The sequence below is a fragment of the Anopheles arabiensis genome, chromosome 2, assembly GCF_016920715.1.
Source record: "Anopheles arabiensis isolate DONGOLA chromosome 2, AaraD3, whole genome shotgun sequence".
Taxonomy (NCBI): Eukaryota; Metazoa; Arthropoda; class Insecta; order Diptera; family Culicidae; genus Anopheles; species Anopheles arabiensis.
In genome coordinates this window covers 6344440-6363026 of record NC_053517.1, presented here as the reverse complement: position 1 = coordinate 6363026, position 18587 = coordinate 6344440, and the positions used below count along the sequence as shown (strand labels likewise).

Below are 18587 nucleotides of genomic sequence, written 5' to 3'. Positions count from 1 at the left end.
CCACATAGTTCCATGAGCAACGAACGCACCGAAAACAGAAACCTTACCGCTTAACCGCTAAATATTTTAATGCTTTATTCTCTTAAATTGCTTCCATTAAATATGTCTCCATTCAATAATGCAACAATAATGCTCTGAACACGTCCTCGCTCTTCGCAATAGTTTAGTCCTATTAGCTGCCTGTGCCACACACCAGCTGGCTGCTGCCGAAACGCAGCGGCGGCTCACACAACACCGTTCATCAAACCAAAACAGGAAAATAATAATAATAAAAAATGCTAACCGAGCTGCGGGGGCAATTTAGCTGTAAATGCATACGAAGATAAAGCCTTAAATGCTACTAGCCTTGATATGAATGAAACTACGTCGAATATGTGCTCCTAGAGTAGTGCGCCACACGCGTATTGGGGCCGCCTCATCTTTTGCATGATAATACTTTGTATGTGTTTCTTGTCTAGTACAGCGATCGAATTAGTAAAGGGGTTTTGAGTCGTTTTTGAGTCCTCTTAAATTTTAAATATTACCATTAATTGGCTTGCATTGCTAGCGTATTGATTGTTTTTCCGTTTTTTTTCATTTTTTTTTTGGCGAATCTCCTCCGGCACTGGAATTCCCTATTGAAATCTTGCCAAAATAGCACACTTTTCACGTTCAGCGAGAGCCTCTCTGTATCTAATCGATCGGAAGAATTTTGGCCTTTTTTCTATTACTAACGAAATCATTCCATTCCTTAATTCGCTTTGCGCAATAGTATAGCGCATCGCCACGCGGCAAAGTCTCTTCTACTTTTTTGCCTAATGCATTGCCAACACACCGCCGCGGGTGGGTGGGGTAGTATCGGAAATAGAAGGAAAGGGGGAGGGAAGCTAAAAGGCGAAAGAAAGGCGATGATTTTTTTTTTGTTTTAAATTAACAATTTTTCTTAAAGCAACTAAAGGCAAGAGTAAAAGCGAGAAAGGGAGCGCCAGCGAAGGGAACCGCTCCCGAATGGGGGTTCCGCTTGAGTGTGATTGCTTCATAAATATCTAAACAACAGTTGAACAAAACAAAAAAAAACACACAGGAAATAAATTAGAATAAATAAGGATAAATACAAGAGCCACACAACCGGGGGAATACACCCATCTCTCAGCTCTGGATAGACACGCAAATGCGCACACAGACACACACACACACGCACACATAAACACACGCGGCGTAAAGTCCTCTTTTTGGGGCGGATTAAGTTTGAAGGCTTAATAGAAGTAGCTTAAGTCTTGAAAGTCGTGACGCGTGGCATTCGCGCTTCTTTCCCACACCCCCTTCTAGAGTGCCGTCTCGAGTGCTGCCTGCTTGGAAGCGGCCTCATCCGCCGCTTCCTGGTCCCGTGCGGCCTGCAACAGCTTTCCGCCCGCCATATCCTTCCGCCCGTCCACGGTCGAGAAGCCGGCGAACGATTTCGTCATGCGCGGTACCTCGCCGCGCATGAAATTGTTTTCGTCCTCTTTGAGGAAAATGTTCTCCTTAAAGCTGCTGATCGCTTCCTCGACCACACCACCGCTCTCGCCTTCCGGTGCCTTCCCGGACGCACGAACGGGTTCCTCCCGCTCGACGCTCTTTGTCGTCGTCGCCGGCGCCGGTGGAACGATGTCTTCCTCACTGTTCGCTTCCGGGATGGCGGTGGAGATGACGCCCGTGCGCATATTGTTGTAGCGCCAGTTGGAACGTCCGGCAGCACCTTTACCACTACCACCGCCGCCGCCACTCCCTGCACCCTTCGTGGGCGATCCACCGTACCCGCCCTGCTGCGCTATCCGCCGGAAGCTGTACATCTTCGGCGAAGCAGACATGTCCAGTATGGCCATCCCGCTGGACGAAGCAGGCGAGCCGCCGCTCGACTGATCCTTGGGCCGTGTGGCGGCCGACTCCTTGCTCTTCTTCAGCATCTCCACCGCGGACATCTTGGAGCCCGGGCTGGCGTGCGTCTTGGTGCCGTGAGCTAGCAGCAGCTTCTTAAAGTCCATCAGGCTGGTCTTGGGTGTGCCGAGCCGGTCCGAGCATGTGTTCGGCACCTCGACGCTGTTCGAGGCCCAGCTGTGCCGGCCGCGTGGCGTTCCACCACCGACAGGCTGCGACGATTCGAGCAGTTCGCGCGGTGTCGACCGGCCCGAATGTACCGGCGAGTTGCCCAGCGACCGCACGTTCGACGACAGGAGACGGTGGTGCAGCGGTCCCAACGCTCCCAGCGCCTCGTCCTCCTTCGACGGGGTGGACGTCCTGAAGGGGTTCGTTTGGCAGGGTTTGATCGGCGACAGCTCGCTCTGCTCGGCCAGTATCGAGCGGAGACTACGGTCCATTGGCTTCGGCACGGCGGCGGCAAGCGGGGAAGGCTTCACCTTGTTCGGAATCGCGTACAGACTGTGCGGATCGGGCACGGCGGTGTCCGGTACGAGCGGGCTGGCCGGCGGACTGGCGAACCCGCCGGCAGACATTAGCGCACGGGGCGGTGCGTAGTCCTGGCCGGCCGCCGCCCGGTACGTTCGCGCGTAGTCGGGTCGCGTGGGCAGCGTGGTGGCGGCGCTGGGATTGCGCTGAACGGTTAGCTTGTCCGGATACCAGTTCCGTATGCTAGAACGGTCCAGTGAGTGTGCACCTGCAAAGAAGCAGCGTTAAAGGTCAGATCCGTGGGACGGTGATGCCAATCCGAAACATGTGTCTACTGTGGAGTGTGTGTGTTTGTGTGTATGTGTGCGAATGTAGTGTGCGAAGCTTACACTCTATACCCAGATTCAAAAGAGGTGCAAAAGAGGTGCAAAAGGCGCGTGAAAGATGATTGCAAAGCGGCTTTTAACGTGTGTAGAAATGTGTCCGGAGTTTTGTTATTTCTACTACAAAGTTTAATTACATTTTTAGTGAAAAAAGGACACACACACAAACGCACAACAAACGCGCTAAACGGCACAATGTGTTAGGGAAGCTGTCGAAACAACACACGAAACACGGAAACAGTTTTTCATCAAAGTTTTATTAAGTAGAAAAAAGAAAAAGAAGAAGCAATATATTAATGTACGTGTGTAGGTGTAAGTAAAATCTGTCGCCCGGGTGGGTATAAATAAGTAGCTAATCGTTTTGTTTTGTACTTTTGTAGTTAACAGAATACTCTAAGTAAATACGCGCGCAAATGTCGGCCGAAAAAAACGTCTTTAAAGCAGTGTGGCGGCGTGTTAATACTTTTCCCCTCGCTGAAGATTATGTACACTTTCATGTCCGCGGTGAGATTGGTGTGTGTGTGGGGGGTGCTTTTTTGTTGTTAGTTGGTCACAATGTCACAAAACAGAAAACAACTCAAGCAAATAGTAAAAGGCCATACAGGACAGCAAATAATGAAATTATGTTACACGAAAACAAAACATGGCGATACACACACACACGATTCTGCGCGCGTGTTACTCTCTTCCCCCGTTCTCACTCTACGTCCTTCTTTTTGTAATCTTCTGCCCCGTCTCCCCTGGCAACAGAGACTACCACTACTGCTACTACGTCGTGCTCGACGAGAGGGGTGATTGTGCTCGCTAACCTAAAATTATGCTACTCGGCGGGTGCATAGAGTGCGTGCACACGGAAGCGCTCGTTCTGCTTACCTTCGGGGTACAGTTTCGCATGGCCTACTGCTGCTGCTGATGCCGTTGCTGTTCCCGCGACCGAGGGCGCCTGATACGCTGCAATCGGTGCAGCACCAGCGTAGAACGCGGCACCACCACGGTGGTCGCCCCTGCTCACGTCCGCCCCGTACGGCGAGAACGAACGCATGCTGGCTAGTTCGCGGGCCTCCCGGCGAAGGGGCGGCGGTTGCTGTGCGGGTTTGGCACTGTTGGGGAGAATCGTGGCCACGAGTGTTTTCTTCGCTGGCTCCACTGCCGGAGCTGGTCCGATGCGCGGTGTACCGTAACGGGCCGACACGAGCGGCCGCTTCAGCAGTAGTGTTCGCGTTGTGGGCAGTAGTGCGGGTGCACCACCGATGACTGGGTTCGTTGTACTCACTGTGCCGCCAGCATTGCTTACTGCGTACTGTTGCTGCTGCTGCTGCTGCCCAGGAGGATGCTGTTGTTTACATTGCGCTTCGCGCGACGACACATCCTTTACGCATGGGCCGGGAGCGAACGTCGTGTGGGCACCCTTCCGTCGCTTCAAGCTGTCAGATGAGAAAATGGCTCGCCCGTTCGCATCCAGCTTCACGCGCGCAGCACCCTTCAGCGCAGCCTGCCGCCCGACGCCGCCCATGCCCGGCCCACCGCTTCCGCCATCTTGACCCGATTGTTGCAGCGCATCCTCGCTGGGTTCGGTGGCAGCAGCCGGTAACCCTTCCACTTCGCCTCCTTTGCCCTCCTCATCCAGCGCCAGGAAGTTGGCGCCCTCACACTTGATGTTGCAGGGCAGCTCGTTCAGCGAGACGTACTCCGTCTCCTCGTTCAGATTGCCCGACAGCACGGTGGCCAGATTGCGCCGCACTGTCAGCTCGTTCGGTGTTTTGCGCCCCTTGGAAATCTCCACATACTCACCACCACCAACGGCCGCCTCCTCGGGATCCTTGGGGCTGGTGGTGGTGGTGGAAAAGCCACCCGTCGCGTCCTCCTTGGTGGGCGATTTCTTCAAATGTGGCAGCGCGCCCTTGATCCGATCGAACACGTTGTTCAGCGGGAGCAGCGAGTGCTTGCGGAAGTCTTTCGGTTTCTTCAGCTCGAAGGAGGTCGACTCGGTGAGGGTGGGCCGTCGCTTGCCGGCACCGATACCTGCCTTGTCGGTCGATTTATTATCCCTCTGCGTGGCCGCCTTCGCCGTTGCCGAGCCAGCCGGCGGCTGCTCATCGTCACTGTTCGTCGGGGTGATGATGCACATGGAAGGAATGCGGCTCGTGTTGATCGTTGTCTTCACTTTCAGTCTTTCGGTACGCTCCACGCACTCCACGTCGGACGATTCGGAGTGTTCCGGCTCGGCCGTGGGCGGAAGCTTGCTGCTGGCCGCCTCACTGCTGGACGGCTGCACTGCTCCCGGCGTCCCGGCCACCTTGGGCGCATTGCCGTCCGCCACGTCGAGGCGGTTGTTGTTCTCCTGCCGCAGGATCTTCAGCACCTCCTTCTGGATCAGCACGCCGTTGCGCTTGATCGTGCCGGTACTGTCCAGCGTGCTGCCGAGCGTGCTGCTCGAATAGCTGCGCTCCAGCGTGCCATTGCTGGCCGTGCTGTTGCTGCGGTTCAGCTTCGTCAGCGAGCTCTTGCGCTCGGGGATTTTGGGCAGGTTGGAGGCACTGGCACTGACACTCTTGTCACCCTCCGCCAGCACCGTGCAGATCGTGCCGGCCGAGCTGGTCGTCGTGGACGTCGAACCCTTCCCGTACACGTCGTAATCCGACACCACGGTCGTATTGCCCGAGCTCGAAAACGACGTAATGCTTGATAGAGCCGTCGTCGACTGTAGCGGCGTCATGGGTTCTTCCTCCTTCAGCGTTTTCAGTCCCGAATCGACGTGGAACGAGGTGTAGTATCCCTCCGTATCGCACGAATACACCGAGCTCGTCTCACCGCCCTCATCGTGGTAGTCAAACGTCTGCAGATCCGGCGTGATCGTTCCCTCGCTCGTCACACTGCTCGACGCGGACGTGTTGAAGAACCGACGCCGGCTCACGATCGAACTCGGCGGAGCGCTCGAACTGATCGGATTGCTGTGGTTCAACGACGTGCTGGATGCGCTCGATTTCGGGTGCGTGTTGGTCGTCGTGATCTCGCTACCGATCGACGTCCTGCCCGATTCGGAACTCGCGCTCCAGTTGCCGCTGGACGAGTGCGGCTCATCCCGGTTGCCCAGTGCCGTGCGACGCTGGCGCCGTATCGTGGATGTTTCCCGCAGCTTCACCGGGTTGATCGAGGCGGGCAGGTACGCCGCCGTTCCCCCAAGAATGCCGGTCGAGCTGCGCTCCGACGATGAGTAAGACGGCTTTCGATCGTGCGAAAGGCGCTTCTCCCTGTCGGTGGTGCTGCCGCCCCGGCGCCGGCTCCCCCCGACGCTGGGCTGCCGCGCGAGCGTGGTATCGTGGATATTGAAGTCGTCAATGTCCTGATCCTTGTCGCGCTGGCTCGCCGACGATGAGTCGCGGTTCATCATGCGCAGCCGGTTCATGCCCCACTGCTTGAGCGAGTTGAAGTGAGACATCTTGTTGAAGCTCTTGGCCCACTCGGCCGAGAAGGACGGTTCCTTGCGCAGCAGATCGCCCGACTTGCTGCGTATCGCCGGCATTAGCTCGCCGAAATCGCACACCGGATGCTCGTCCACCGTACCGCTCTCGGGTTCTCTGTGGGGGAAGTGAGAGAGACAGATACGAAATCGTTTAGACAAGCGGCGATGCTTCAGCATTGCGGGTTCGTTGTCGGGTGTCCTATCAGAACAGAAAAAGCCTCTCTATCTACAACCATCCTCTTCCTAGCCTTCCGATTTCCGAACCCATAATGCTGAAGAGAAGCTAATAGAGCGCTGTTAGACTGCACATTGTTTAGTTAAAATGGGCAACACGTAACAAAAAAAAACAGAAACAAACAACATCAAAATTATCAAACACCACACACACAAACGAACAGCGCGCAAAAACTGTACAGCGGCACGAGCGCAGCCCGGGTCCACTGCAGAACCATAATGTGTACGATGATGATGAGATGATGCAGCGATCAAAAAGCGATGATTGAGTACGGTATTGCCCCCTTCGCGCCCCCCATTGACATACCCCTTGTTGATGACTTCCGCAATTTCCCGCTGGTCCGAGCTGGCGATCGTGTTGCGCCGCTTGCCTCGCGGGCGCCTCAACCGGGACCTCCGCCTGACCGTATCCTCTTCCGGTTTGGCCGCGTCACCCTCCTTCTTCTGCCGTGTCGTCGTGTAGCACACCAGCGACTTGCGCGTCGACGACATGCGGTCGAACGCCCGGCCCGAGGTGTCGATCTTGATCGTTTCCGCGGGGAACCTGTTCACACGGATTGGTGGGGGAGTAATGTAAACAGCGAATTAGACGGTGGTGTCCCTCTGTGCGACTTCTCGGAGTAAACAAAAGGATACTCACTTGGAGGCCAAAATGCGGCATTGCTCGGCCGGGGAGGGCAGCAGGTGATCGACACGATCATCGCCGCTAGTGTTGCTGCTTGGGATGCCCGATTCCGCTAGGGTCGTGATTGCATCGAGGTCCGTTTCGTCACCGGACGCTGCCATGTTGGAGGTGGTCGGTGCGTCCGTCAGATCAGTGGGCGATTCGGTAATGTACGGTAGGACGGAATTGTTGGTGGAACTGTGGGATGCGATCTTGGCGGAGCACGCGATGCCGGTCGTAACGTCGCCGATGGCCTCGGTCGATGTCCATTTGCGTAGATCCTGAACGGCCGTTGGCTGGAAATAGGAATGTGTTGGAATTGTTGAGAATGAAGAAATTGTGACATGTAGATGATTTGATATCTAAACTATCGAAACTCTTCGAAATTCTGAATTTTGTTTATGTATTACATAGATAACAACTTTGAATCAGGTTCAGTGTCAAAATTTGTTCAAAACTCTCAAGGGCTTCATCTTCCTTCTGATGATCGAAGAATTATCGCAAATTAAAGTTTTAACACCCAAAATTCCTAACATCTTCAAACTATTAATTCTGAAGTTTTATAGATTTTGTATATAAATACATTCAATCTGTTTCAGAGATATTTTAGTTCAAAACTACCATGCAGATGGTCCCTCTGGCAATCTAAGAAAAGTCCCAAATTGAAGAGCCTAAACTACCCCACAATTCTCCCCAATTCTAGGTTTCGGGTGATGCATTCGGTGATACATTTGTTCAAATCCCCAAGAAGAGTTCTCTCAGACGATTGAAGAAACGTCACATCTTGAAGTTTAGCGTCTTAACCCAATTCTGAATTCTGAAAATGTGATCTATAGACAATATCATTGTTTCTAGTTTAGAGATCATTCAAAGAATCCCTGGAGATGGCTCAATAATCGTGATAGATTAATAGTTCTTTAGACTTCTTTGTCCGAAAAGTCCTCAGAAACATTACAGTCAACACATTGATGATTCATTTGGCCTATCAATATTCAATACAACCTGATGATGCTCAGACATTAAGGCATCAGCCTGGACAGATAGACAATAACAGATGTATTAAACCGATTAGCCTGTGTCAACAGTAATTCACCAAAACATTGTAGTACACGAAGTAATGTAGCTTTCTGCCTGCCATTCCGTTTAAAGTGCCCAATCAAGTGTGACCTGCGAAAGGGTGTACACACTTCAAGAGATGCAAAGAGATAACCACAGCCACAGCCACAGTCAATGGCAAATCAAACAAAACGTCATCCCTCCAATCGACCATCCGATCTGTGTTTGCACAGCACTTGGTCAAGCATGTTTGCCTATCGATAGCGACTCCCTGGGCACACCGCACCACTCCACCACCATCGGAGCGCGAAGGCGAAGTGACATCAATCAACAGCTCTGATTAGATTGTGGCCTGGGACCAGCAGCTGGGCCAGCACGCAAAAGGGGCCCTTCGCAGGTGCCGCACTAAGGGGAGGGGGGGAAAAGGTAGATGACTATCGGGCGGGAACTAAGAAAACCTCCCAAATGCGGCAAGAATGGTCCAAAGGAAACCGCGGTAAGTAAATACGGTCTTTGTGGTCAACCGAAAAGGGGTCTCCGGACATGACCCTGATTCCGGCCCTCATTACCCGGGCACACACTAATGAAGACCTTCGGAGGGAAGCGGAGCAGTTCCTCACATAGACTGCCGTGTAATGGGAGAATAGTTGAGAGTGCGCGTTCGGTAACGTGATACATACCAGACTGACTTCGATGTCCAGGTCGACGTTGTTGGTGCGCGCGTTGCGCCGCTGCCGGCTGAGGATCGGCGTGCAGATGAACGCCTCCGTACTGTTGCCGGCAATGTTGCCCATGATCCGGTCCATCTCGGCGATCGTGGCGACGGGCGTTTTGGCCGCCGCCTCGTACAGCTCCTGCACCGTCTCGGACCGCGTGGCCACGGTGAACAGCCCCGTGTCGACATGGTACTTGGTCGTGTAGTGCTGCTTAATTTGCACGAACGTATCGAGGTCACTCTCGGCTGGGGAGAAGAGCAATGAGAAGAAGAAGAAGGAGAGGGTGCATAATTAAAAGGCGTGAACGTGTGACGAGGAAGGAGGGGGGGAGGGCAAAAACAATCGAAGCGGCAAGAGAGCGAAAGCAAATTAGCGGTGTATGCGCCCTGGTGGCTCTTTTGTTGTCAGGAGGGACAAATGATACACCCGAACGAAACGTACTCCACCCGAGATGGGCAAGGCATTTCTCACATAACCGCTGAAACTGAGACATTTGTCTTGCTCCCCCCGCTTTGCCGCCCCTTTGCCACCCATGCCGTGGATGGACGGGCTTTTACTTTTGTCCGAGAGTGTCGTGAATTGTTTTACGGCGGGCTGATAATTAATGCGGCCGACCCCGGCGCACACTGCTCTAACTGTAGCTTACATGCTGGTTTGGCGCTCCCTTCCCTCTCTTGTTTTACCTCCACCCCCCTCTTCGCCGACAGCCCGGTGATACGGAAACCGGTGGCAGTTGATTAGATAGAGGCGGCAACGAAATTCAAATTTCAACAATGTGTGTAAATTAAGCGGCAAGAGCGTCGCTTTTGTCGGTTTTCGGTGGCGATAAGCTTAGACGCAGGTCGTCGCCGAAAAAGGGGGCTGATACGAACGGCATAATTGAAAATTAGTGCAACAAGCACCACCACCACCACCACTCGGCCACCTAGCTCACACCTTGGTGGTGTAGAGGTTCACACCGGCAACGTGTCGTGTCGTGCGCGTCTCTACACCAACGTGACCGGTGTGTGTGTGTTTTCGCAACGCATTGTTGCAGCCCCGGCATCCATTGTTGTCTCGTCAAAATGGCAAATGGGAATGTCAAATTTAATTTCACTTCCGCCCCGCAAGCACGCCGAGCGTACGAATGAGCGGGCCGGATGACGAACAAAAAAGGAAAAGGAAAGAGATGAGAAGCGCACACAAACACACGCACGCATACGCATGCGGAGCATCTCAAACGCTTGCGCTCAGTTGTCGTCGTAGCTTGCGCAGGAAGTCCTGCCCGCCACAGACGGAAGGCAAGGGGGGCGGTTTTTGACAGCCGGTTTCGCCGGTGGTCATGTTTGCCTGCTCTCGATTTAAATAACAAACGGAAGATTTCTTTTCCAACCTAAAAACACCGGGTTTTTTTGTTGGGAAGGAAGGGCGCCGGCGGGCAGGGGGGAGGGGTGGACGGTGGAAACGGTACGGTACACGGTGCGCATAAAGCATGAGAGAGCGCTAGCGCAGTGCTATTGTACGCGCAGCAAGCAAGCAAGCAAGCGCGTACCATCTGTCAGGAGGCAGTTGGGAAGGGTAGGCCGGTATGGTTTTTGTGGGGTTGCTATGGCTTTTTTGTTCAAATGGCTGTGGCTGTGCGGTGAGGTTTATGAGAAGCATGAGAACGAACCGTGCACGATGATGATGATGATGATTGCAGGTAGAGCGCGCTCTAGGTGTTGTGTCGGGCGACCTCGAGAGAAGGCAACCGGAGGGACGGTGAATGTGGAAGGCACCACATACAGGGATGTCAAAACGGTTAATTAATCAAATCGTTTTCCAGGGCATACACAATGCGTCTAATGAGTGCGGGGCAGTTGCGTGCGAAACAAAACAAAATTTGAACACATTTCCAAGCAGTTCACGTTTATTCAGGCAATATAGAGAACACCGGTTGTGTGCTGCAGCACCTGCAATGTCCTATAGGGAGCGTGTTTCGCATTTTTGCGTTGAATACTCTTACACGTACACACAAACACAATTGTACAAAAGATAACTCACAAAAGAGAGAGCTCTTTTTGAGTACGAAACAGATCGCTGAACATTTGTTTTTTTTTGTATAAACTAATCATAAATAGATTTTGATCTAGAACAGAGGTCTGCACAACGTTACAGTTTTTAATTCTTTTGCAGATGTCTCTTACTGAATCTTAGATTTCGTCTTGAAACGTAAAAAACATAAACATTGTTCACAATATGCAATATTATCATTTCATCGGGGGCTCCATATTATAGACCTCTGATGTAGACGATTCGGGGCGACCCCGTGGTACAGTCGTCAGCTCGCACGACTTAACAACATGCCCGTCGTGGGTTCAAGCCTCATATTAACCGTCCCGCGTCCCCCAGTAGCAAGAAGTTTATTACTATCATACGCCTGCGTATGGTATCTGAATGAGTCTCGAAAGCCTATATAGGCCAGTATGCCTACGTAGGACGGTTACGCTAAATCGAAGGAGAAGAGGATGTAGACGGATACTTCTTCTTCTTCTACTTTTGGCTCAAAAACCGTTGTCGGTCAAGGCCCGCCTGTACCACTACTTGTGGGGTTGGTTTTCAGTGACTTATTGATCTCCCCAGAGCAGGATAGTCAGTCCTACGTATGACGGCACGGTCCATTTGGGGCGTGAGCCCACGACGGGCATGTTGTTAAGTTGTACGAGTTGACGACTGTACTACGAGACCGGCTAATAGACGATACTACAACGAGATATATTGTATTTATTTTATTTTCATTTGATCTTCACCTTATCTAGTAATAGCTTCACCTTATCTCGTAATAAAGGCGCAGTTTCTGTTCCGTCCCGAATCGTCAACTCATACGACTTAATAACATGCCCGTCATGGGTTCTAGCCTTGTTCGAATTGAGCCCTCATACGCAGGACTGAATATTCTGCTATGAGTACACCAAAAAGTCTCAGAAAGCCCAGCTAATTAGTGAATTAGGCAGGCCTACGCCGACTAATGTTGTAGAGCCAAATAAAAAGAATAATAATAGCGATAATAACGAAAATAGACACACTTTCATGAGAGTTTGCTGACATTAAGCCGCAACTTAATCCAAATTGTTGTTTGAGATCATCATATAACAACAAATCCAAACAAACAGTTTCATATTGCTGCCCTAAAAAAGGTTAATTTTATCCTTTTAGGACTGCTTTCAGTGCTTCTTAATTGATAATTGAATCAGGAGCGTTTTATACTCATCTGAACAGTTCACTCATGCGGCAAAGCATGTCATTGGATTCAAATAGGAACTGATTACATAAAGATTGCCATAAGCTTTCGAGGAAGAAGAATTCTTCATAATTTGCAGAGTTGTCCGTTCTGTCTAATTGATAGCTTATGCCTTTTTGCTTCGCAGTGACAAACCTTCACAAAAAAACTATCAAGAATTCATAATATATAATGCCTTTCTTGCGTAAAAACCCACGTTACGTTGACTTAAAATGCACCAAAACGCCAGTTTGCACAACAAAAAGTACTGCAAAAACTGTGTTGAACCGTTTGTCCACTAAACAGGTTTCTACAACCCTGCAGAGGCCGCCAGTCGCGCTTGGTCGAAAGATTTAGCGCCGCTGCCCGAGGAGAGTTGTGTGTGATGGACGGGTTTTTTTTGCTTTGCTTTGCGCGAACCCAAACACGCGCGTGGTTTCGCTCCGTCCGTCGTATTGGTGTACACACACACACACACACACATGCACAATCATGCGATCGCACGGCCGCTGATCCAGCGTCGCTCGCGGCCGTAAAGGTGTGTTTGCGCCACGCCGAACATCCATACACACCACCACTACAGGTGAGTGCTGTGCGCAGCCGAGAGCGCAGAAGGGCAGAACGAGTTGCGCGCACCGATCCATGTTGCTTGTGCCCTTCCCCATTCACCCCTCCATTCCATTTCCAACTTAAGCATCATTACTTGGCGGTCGGAGCACTTTTGCTTGTCCCTTGCCGCCCTCTCTCGTTCTCCAAGCGGCTAGCCCCGAGAAAGCATTCCAAAATGACTCGAAAAACACGATCGTTTCCTCCCTTTTCGGGGCTTAAAACACATCCAAAAGGGCATGCGGCGTCTGCCAAGACGGCGACGCGCTGTGACAAACATTCGCTGCTGCTGCTGCTGCTGCTGGCAGTGATTTGCTGGACCAAGGGAGAAGGGCGCCGCCGAAGTACGGTCGCGCAAATGGGAATGCAAGCGTCGTCTGGTGACAACCCTCTGGGGCGCAGCAGCAGCAGGCGCTCGTAAAGATGCTGCAAACACACACACACACACACACACCCAACAAGCGGCAGCAGCTGCTACGCCCGGCCGTTGTGCCCGACACACACGGACAGAAGGGCATTTTAAGATGCCAACGATGCGCACACGACGACGCTTCCCTTGACAGTAGGCCCTAGAAGAATAGAAGGGGCTCGTCCCTGGGCAGGGTGCTGCGGAAGAAGAAGGAAGCCGCTCTTCGATTCGGAGATCGGTCTGCTGCTGCTGCTCTTCCGGCACTTTTAATGCTATTTGCTCGGGGTAATGGAACTTCATCTTGTTCTCTGTCTCTCTCTCTCTCTCTCTTTCTCGGTAATGTGGATTGCTGGAAGATCCCGGAATCTCGGGCCCCTACAAACACACATTACGTCACGTAATCTTCGCTAGGTTAATGCTGCTGGAGTTGGAGTTTTTCTTTCACCACCATGTAAATTTCCCTCCTTGGAATAAAATGGGATTGGAATTGATAGAACAGCCGGGCTAGCAGAAAAAAGCATTGTGGTCTTAGTAGGCACCGACACCCGCACGCCTGCTGCTGCTGTTGTTGAGGAGATCTGGTTTGCGTTGATTGCTTCACACAGATGGAGTTAATGGGCCATTGATTTAAACCATACGACCCCGAGAACGAGAGAGTGGGTGGCCCGGGGATTGCTGAAGGAAAGGGCGTTCCAGGAAAGGGGCGGCAATGTGCGTTGTAAGCGAAATGACCCTACAGAAAACGACGGTTGTTGTTTGCTCGATCGATCCGCCCCGGAATAATACTTACGCACGGTGACCTGCTTCGGATCGCACTGGTCCACCTTCGCGGACAGCCGGTCGATCCGCTGCTTGATGCCGAGCGACCGCTCATTCACGCTGGACAGCTCCTGGTGCAGCTCGGTGAAGATCTGGTTCGAGATGTAGACGAGCGACGCGAGCTGGCGCAGCGCATTGCTGAGCGTCACGTTGGTCAGCGCCTCGAACTCATTGTCCGCCACCGGGATGGTCGGGGCGGCCGCGTACGGCTGCAGCGCCAACTTGGACGAGCGGGCGATGTACTTGGGGGTTACGACACGCTTCACGAACGGCATTTTGCCTCATGTTGTGCTGCAACACCTGGGTGGTCCTGGTTTGGGGTTTGAGGAAACAATCAACACACACACGCACACACGCACACGTATCTTGCTGACCAATACCAATCAAACACAGACGCACACACACGAACAGTGACCTGCTCGTCAATGACTTTTTGAACGCGCACAGGTTTGGTTTGGATGTGCTGCTTCAATTAATTTTCTTCTGCACACGATCTTTTGCTTTTTTCTCAGTAGGCACTTTTCTCAGCATAAAACAAAAGGAGAAACCAACACCACTTCACAACCGAAACATCATCAGCATCATCATCGGCTTCTTCTTGCACACAGCATCACTTAGCGCCCAGCACATTGGAATGCGAACGAGAATGGGCAACGGGCAAACTGGCCTTACTGGATGCTGGACACCTTTCATCACACACACACACACACACGCGCGCTACACTTTCAGAAACACATTCGTGCAGGCGTGGGAAGATTTGCTTTTCCTCTCTCTTGGGTTTCTCTGCTACGCTGCAGCTACTAACACTGGCATGCCTGGGTGGTTGATTTGTTGCTAGAAACCATCACTCCCAAAAAACCATTGGCCAAACTTTACCGGAAATTGCATGCTACGCGCAAGCTTAGAACGGTTTTCGGACGGAGCGACACGGCGACCACATCCTGCACGCTTGCCCTTTTCGGAGAAACTGAGCGAACGGCGAGCACTCACGCGGCTTCGGTCGTGCGAATGGGAACTCACGGCACTATTTTTTTGTTGTTAATTACACCCCATGCACAGTGGGAACGTTGAAGGCCTTAAAGGAGGGGCGAATTGGTTTTGGAAATGGGTGTTTTTAACGGTAAAATAAATCTTTTATCCAAAAAAAACATTGAAAGTTTATTAGCATTTGGATGTAAAAGAGTAGAAACAAAGGATCATAAAACGTTTTTTAGGTGTTAGAATTTAGCTTTTTTCTTGGAAATCAACTCGCTAAAAGATTCGCTGCTGTAGGGAATGACTTATTGGTAGCAACAGCAGAGTATCGGAATCAGTTACTGGATCGTACCTACCTGTCGGTTCCTGAATTGTGACAGCTTTGTGTTTCATTCCTTGAATGAAAGAGATGCAGATACAGATTTTCAACACCAATTTGTTAAGTATTTGTTTGGACCAGGACCAGGACCAGGTTCAGAACCAAGATGAGTTCTGTTCATGTTCCAGAAATTGTCTTAGTACGGTATCAGTTTCAATGGGCTCAAGATACGTCCCATATTCGCTACGGGTTCAGAATCTTTTCCAGGACAGATGTTCAGGTTTTAGGACCTGTATATGTTGATAATCTCTTCTAGGGCCTTTAAGGGTTAGGGATCAGTTTCTGAAACGGTATGGGTTTAGGATCGGTTTCGGAATCAGTATTGGTTGGGGATCAATTCCAGAAATTGTATGGGTTAAGGATCAATTCTAGGATCAATATGAATTCTTAATCAGTTACAAAACTGGTATGGGTTCAGGATAGATAAAGTCTAAAACTCTTGTTTTTATCACTGAACCGGTGTGAGTTTAGGATCAATTTCACTTGCCTAAATGGTTCAGAATCGCTTTCACTTGATGTATCTTTTGAATTCCAAATGGTATATTCAGTTATTACAAAAAAAACCGTTTCTAGGTTTTATTACACTTATCCATAACTAATTTTGCAAAGATCTGTAACCGTTTCAAATTGACTAGTTTTACAATTTCATAGTGAAAGGCTAATTTCTTTCCACCCCATCTACCCTAGTGCGAGTTACCCCTAAAAATCGTAAGGGTTGAAGAGAAAACGAATGAGCAGGACAGGAAGAGAAAGCGAGAGAAAGAGACGTCTGAAACTAAAGCCGTGCACACCTATACCAAGAAGCCGCACATGCATTTTCTCACTCAAACACACACACACACCATCAACCCCGGCACGCATTCCGTTGCGATCGTGCGCGTGCTGAGTGTTAGCCGCTGAGTGTCGCACAGCCACTCAGCCGCTGAAGATCGCACAGCCCCGTAGGCGTGCATGTACGCCGTGCGGCACTTTTCCCAAGCCCATCCGCCGTAACGGCCGGAAGTGGCACCGAAGATCGTGCAACCCGTAATAGGTGTGTCCTTCCGCACCGGGGCCACAGCCACACCGTCGCTAGGACACCGGAAACGACACTATCGGCACAGAAAACCGCACCAATTGCAGCAGATGTTTCCATTCGCTGGTCCACCGGTGACCGCAAAAGTTGCAACGTTGGAATTCCCTTCCCGCTGGATGGGGCCTGAACCCATACCACTGTGGCGGTGTAAGTTTATGCTGCACCGCCTGCTATGCTGTGGGCACTCTCCCGAACTATGCTTATGCGCTCGTGTGTGTGTGTTGGTGAGTACAGCGGGCGCCGCTGTCGCCGCCGTCGTGTGTACGTGCCGTTACATTTGCCGGGCGGCTTATACCCGGTGTACCCGCGGGGAAGCGGTGCTCGCGGTGCCATAAATACGGTCGATTCCCCGACCGCGAAACGATCACGCGGGAGGGATTGGGAGCTGAGAGGCAAAGCACAAAGGGGTAAGAGCCGGTTTTGTGCCTGCAACTGACTGTGTGTTGCCGTTGACACTTCAGTGTCGCAACAATCTTCCATTCCCGACACAGCCCGACCCGAGGGAGGGGGAGGCGGAGAGGAGGCAAACTAGCGCACCGATGAGTTTTCGGGAGGGTTTTTGCTGAAGCCACACACTACCCACAACCGGTGCACGACGTCACCAACTGCTGAAGCCAGCATAATGCGCCTTCGGTGCGGCTTACTGCTTCGACCCGTTCGGGCTCGAAGGTTGATTTGTGGCTGTGTTTGGAGGCACACACCAACCTACACACCTACCCACGCAACAAACCCCCCCCTCACTGATGGCCGAGCCCCTCCTTCTGCATGGGTAGGGTGGAAAGGGAACACACTCGGTACCTTGTGGCGTACCTGTGTATGGGTGCAGGCTTTCCTCCTTCTGCTGGAATGAAAGGGGGTCTTGTTCGTTCTGTTTTCTCTGTTTCCTTTTTTCCTTCCTTCCATTTATTTGTCGTCTTGCTACAGCGAAAACCACTTGACCGCCGAACGGGACGGCCGGACACACTGTGTGTGTGTGTGTGTGTCCATTCATGCGCAAGGGCAGGTCAAAGTGTTTGTTACTTCTTCTTTCTCTCTGCTGTCATTTTTCGATTCCGCTACGCCCTCATTTTCTACCGAACTATCGCTCCCCCCTCCCAATGACTGCTGCAACTGCAGTTGCGTGTGCATCGTGGGGACAGGGGGCGAGAAAGGAGGGGTCGCATGGCGCGCGCATTTAATTCATCTGTTTTGTTTTACGCCCGCTGACTGCTGGGGCCCTTACCAATTCATCGTAGTAGGCTCTCAGCTGCGAGTAACCGCTCCCTTTTTTGTTGTTCTCCCTCTCGTTTGCATGTGTGTTTGTGCCGGTGTCTGTATTCAAAACCACCTGAAGTAACGGCTACTTGCATTTGGGGGGAGGTAGAAATTTGCTTTAAAGTTTTCCAATTTTTATTACCACAAAACACGATCGAAACACACGCGAGAGAGAGAAGTCGGCGCCAATTTTGAGTCGGGCTGGGTCGTCTAGGAAGTCTAACTCGCGAGGGATTGGGAGGCGCACTCCGAGTGTCTAGGTTGGCCCTTTCCACCCACAAAAAAAACATAGTTGGGACAAAGCAAGATGAGGCTGTGTAGGAGGAGGAGGCTAGGCAAATTGAAAAGGAAAGCCCTCAACGGCACACCGTATGCACCCGCATGCATTCCCTTAACGGTCCGGACTGGTAATTTAAAACAACGCGTCTTGCTCTGCTTGACCCCGCGCACCGGGGCATGTATGTCGGCATTTTAGATTAGAGTAGGCCTCGAACTGTGCAGGGGTTAATGGGGTAGGAGAACGGTGGTTGGTGGACAGTGTAAATGGAATGGTTCGGTTGTTCGACAGGGGGTAATTGCTTTCGAGTGACTTCTTGCCCGGTTGAGGCGACGCTTTACAGCTCTTGTTTAAAGGTTAACGCACTTGTTTGTCGCAAACTGTAAACGCAAACAAACGTGTTGAAAAGATGCTCAAAAGACAGCAGACGACAAACCCCCTTTGTTGGTGATATATGTATGGATATTGATACTTGCTTCATTTATTATGAATTTTACAGCAAAAAAAGTCCCAACCAACTCTGCACGGTTGACTCATTTCAAAGTACTCGGACGGACATTTTCTCACGCTCGCATGTATACACAATTCCAGTCAGCCGTCATTTGAGCCGCTTATGATGAAGCTGACAAACACCGGAGAGACTTCACGAGGCACCAGCAGCAGCAGCAGTAGTAG

General features: G+C 51.5%; 1 protein-coding gene across 2 annotated transcripts; it reads right to left on the bottom strand.

The window, feature by feature from the left end:
* Positions 1-50: 50 nt before the first annotated feature.
* LOC120898073 (mucin-19) lies at positions 51-15023 on the bottom strand. 2 transcript variants are annotated; one of them, XM_040303413.1, is made up of 7 exons: positions 14333-15023; positions 13924-14262; positions 8845-9125; positions 7085-7404; positions 6752-6988; positions 3621-6325; positions 51-2632 (listed from the first exon to the last, which is right to left on the bottom strand). In XM_040303413.1, the coding sequence occupies exons 2-7, from the start codon at positions 14225-14227 to the stop codon at positions 1305-1307; spliced, it is 5175 nt and encodes a 1724-aa protein (XP_040159347.1). In that variant the 5' UTR covers positions 14228-14262; positions 14333-15023; the 3' UTR covers positions 51-1304. The 2 variants fall into 2 exon arrangements, with proteins under 2 accessions (XP_040159347.1, XP_040159346.1); XM_040303412.1 differs by having other exon boundaries at positions 13924-15023.
* Between the last annotated feature and the right edge of the window lie 3564 nt (positions 15024-18587).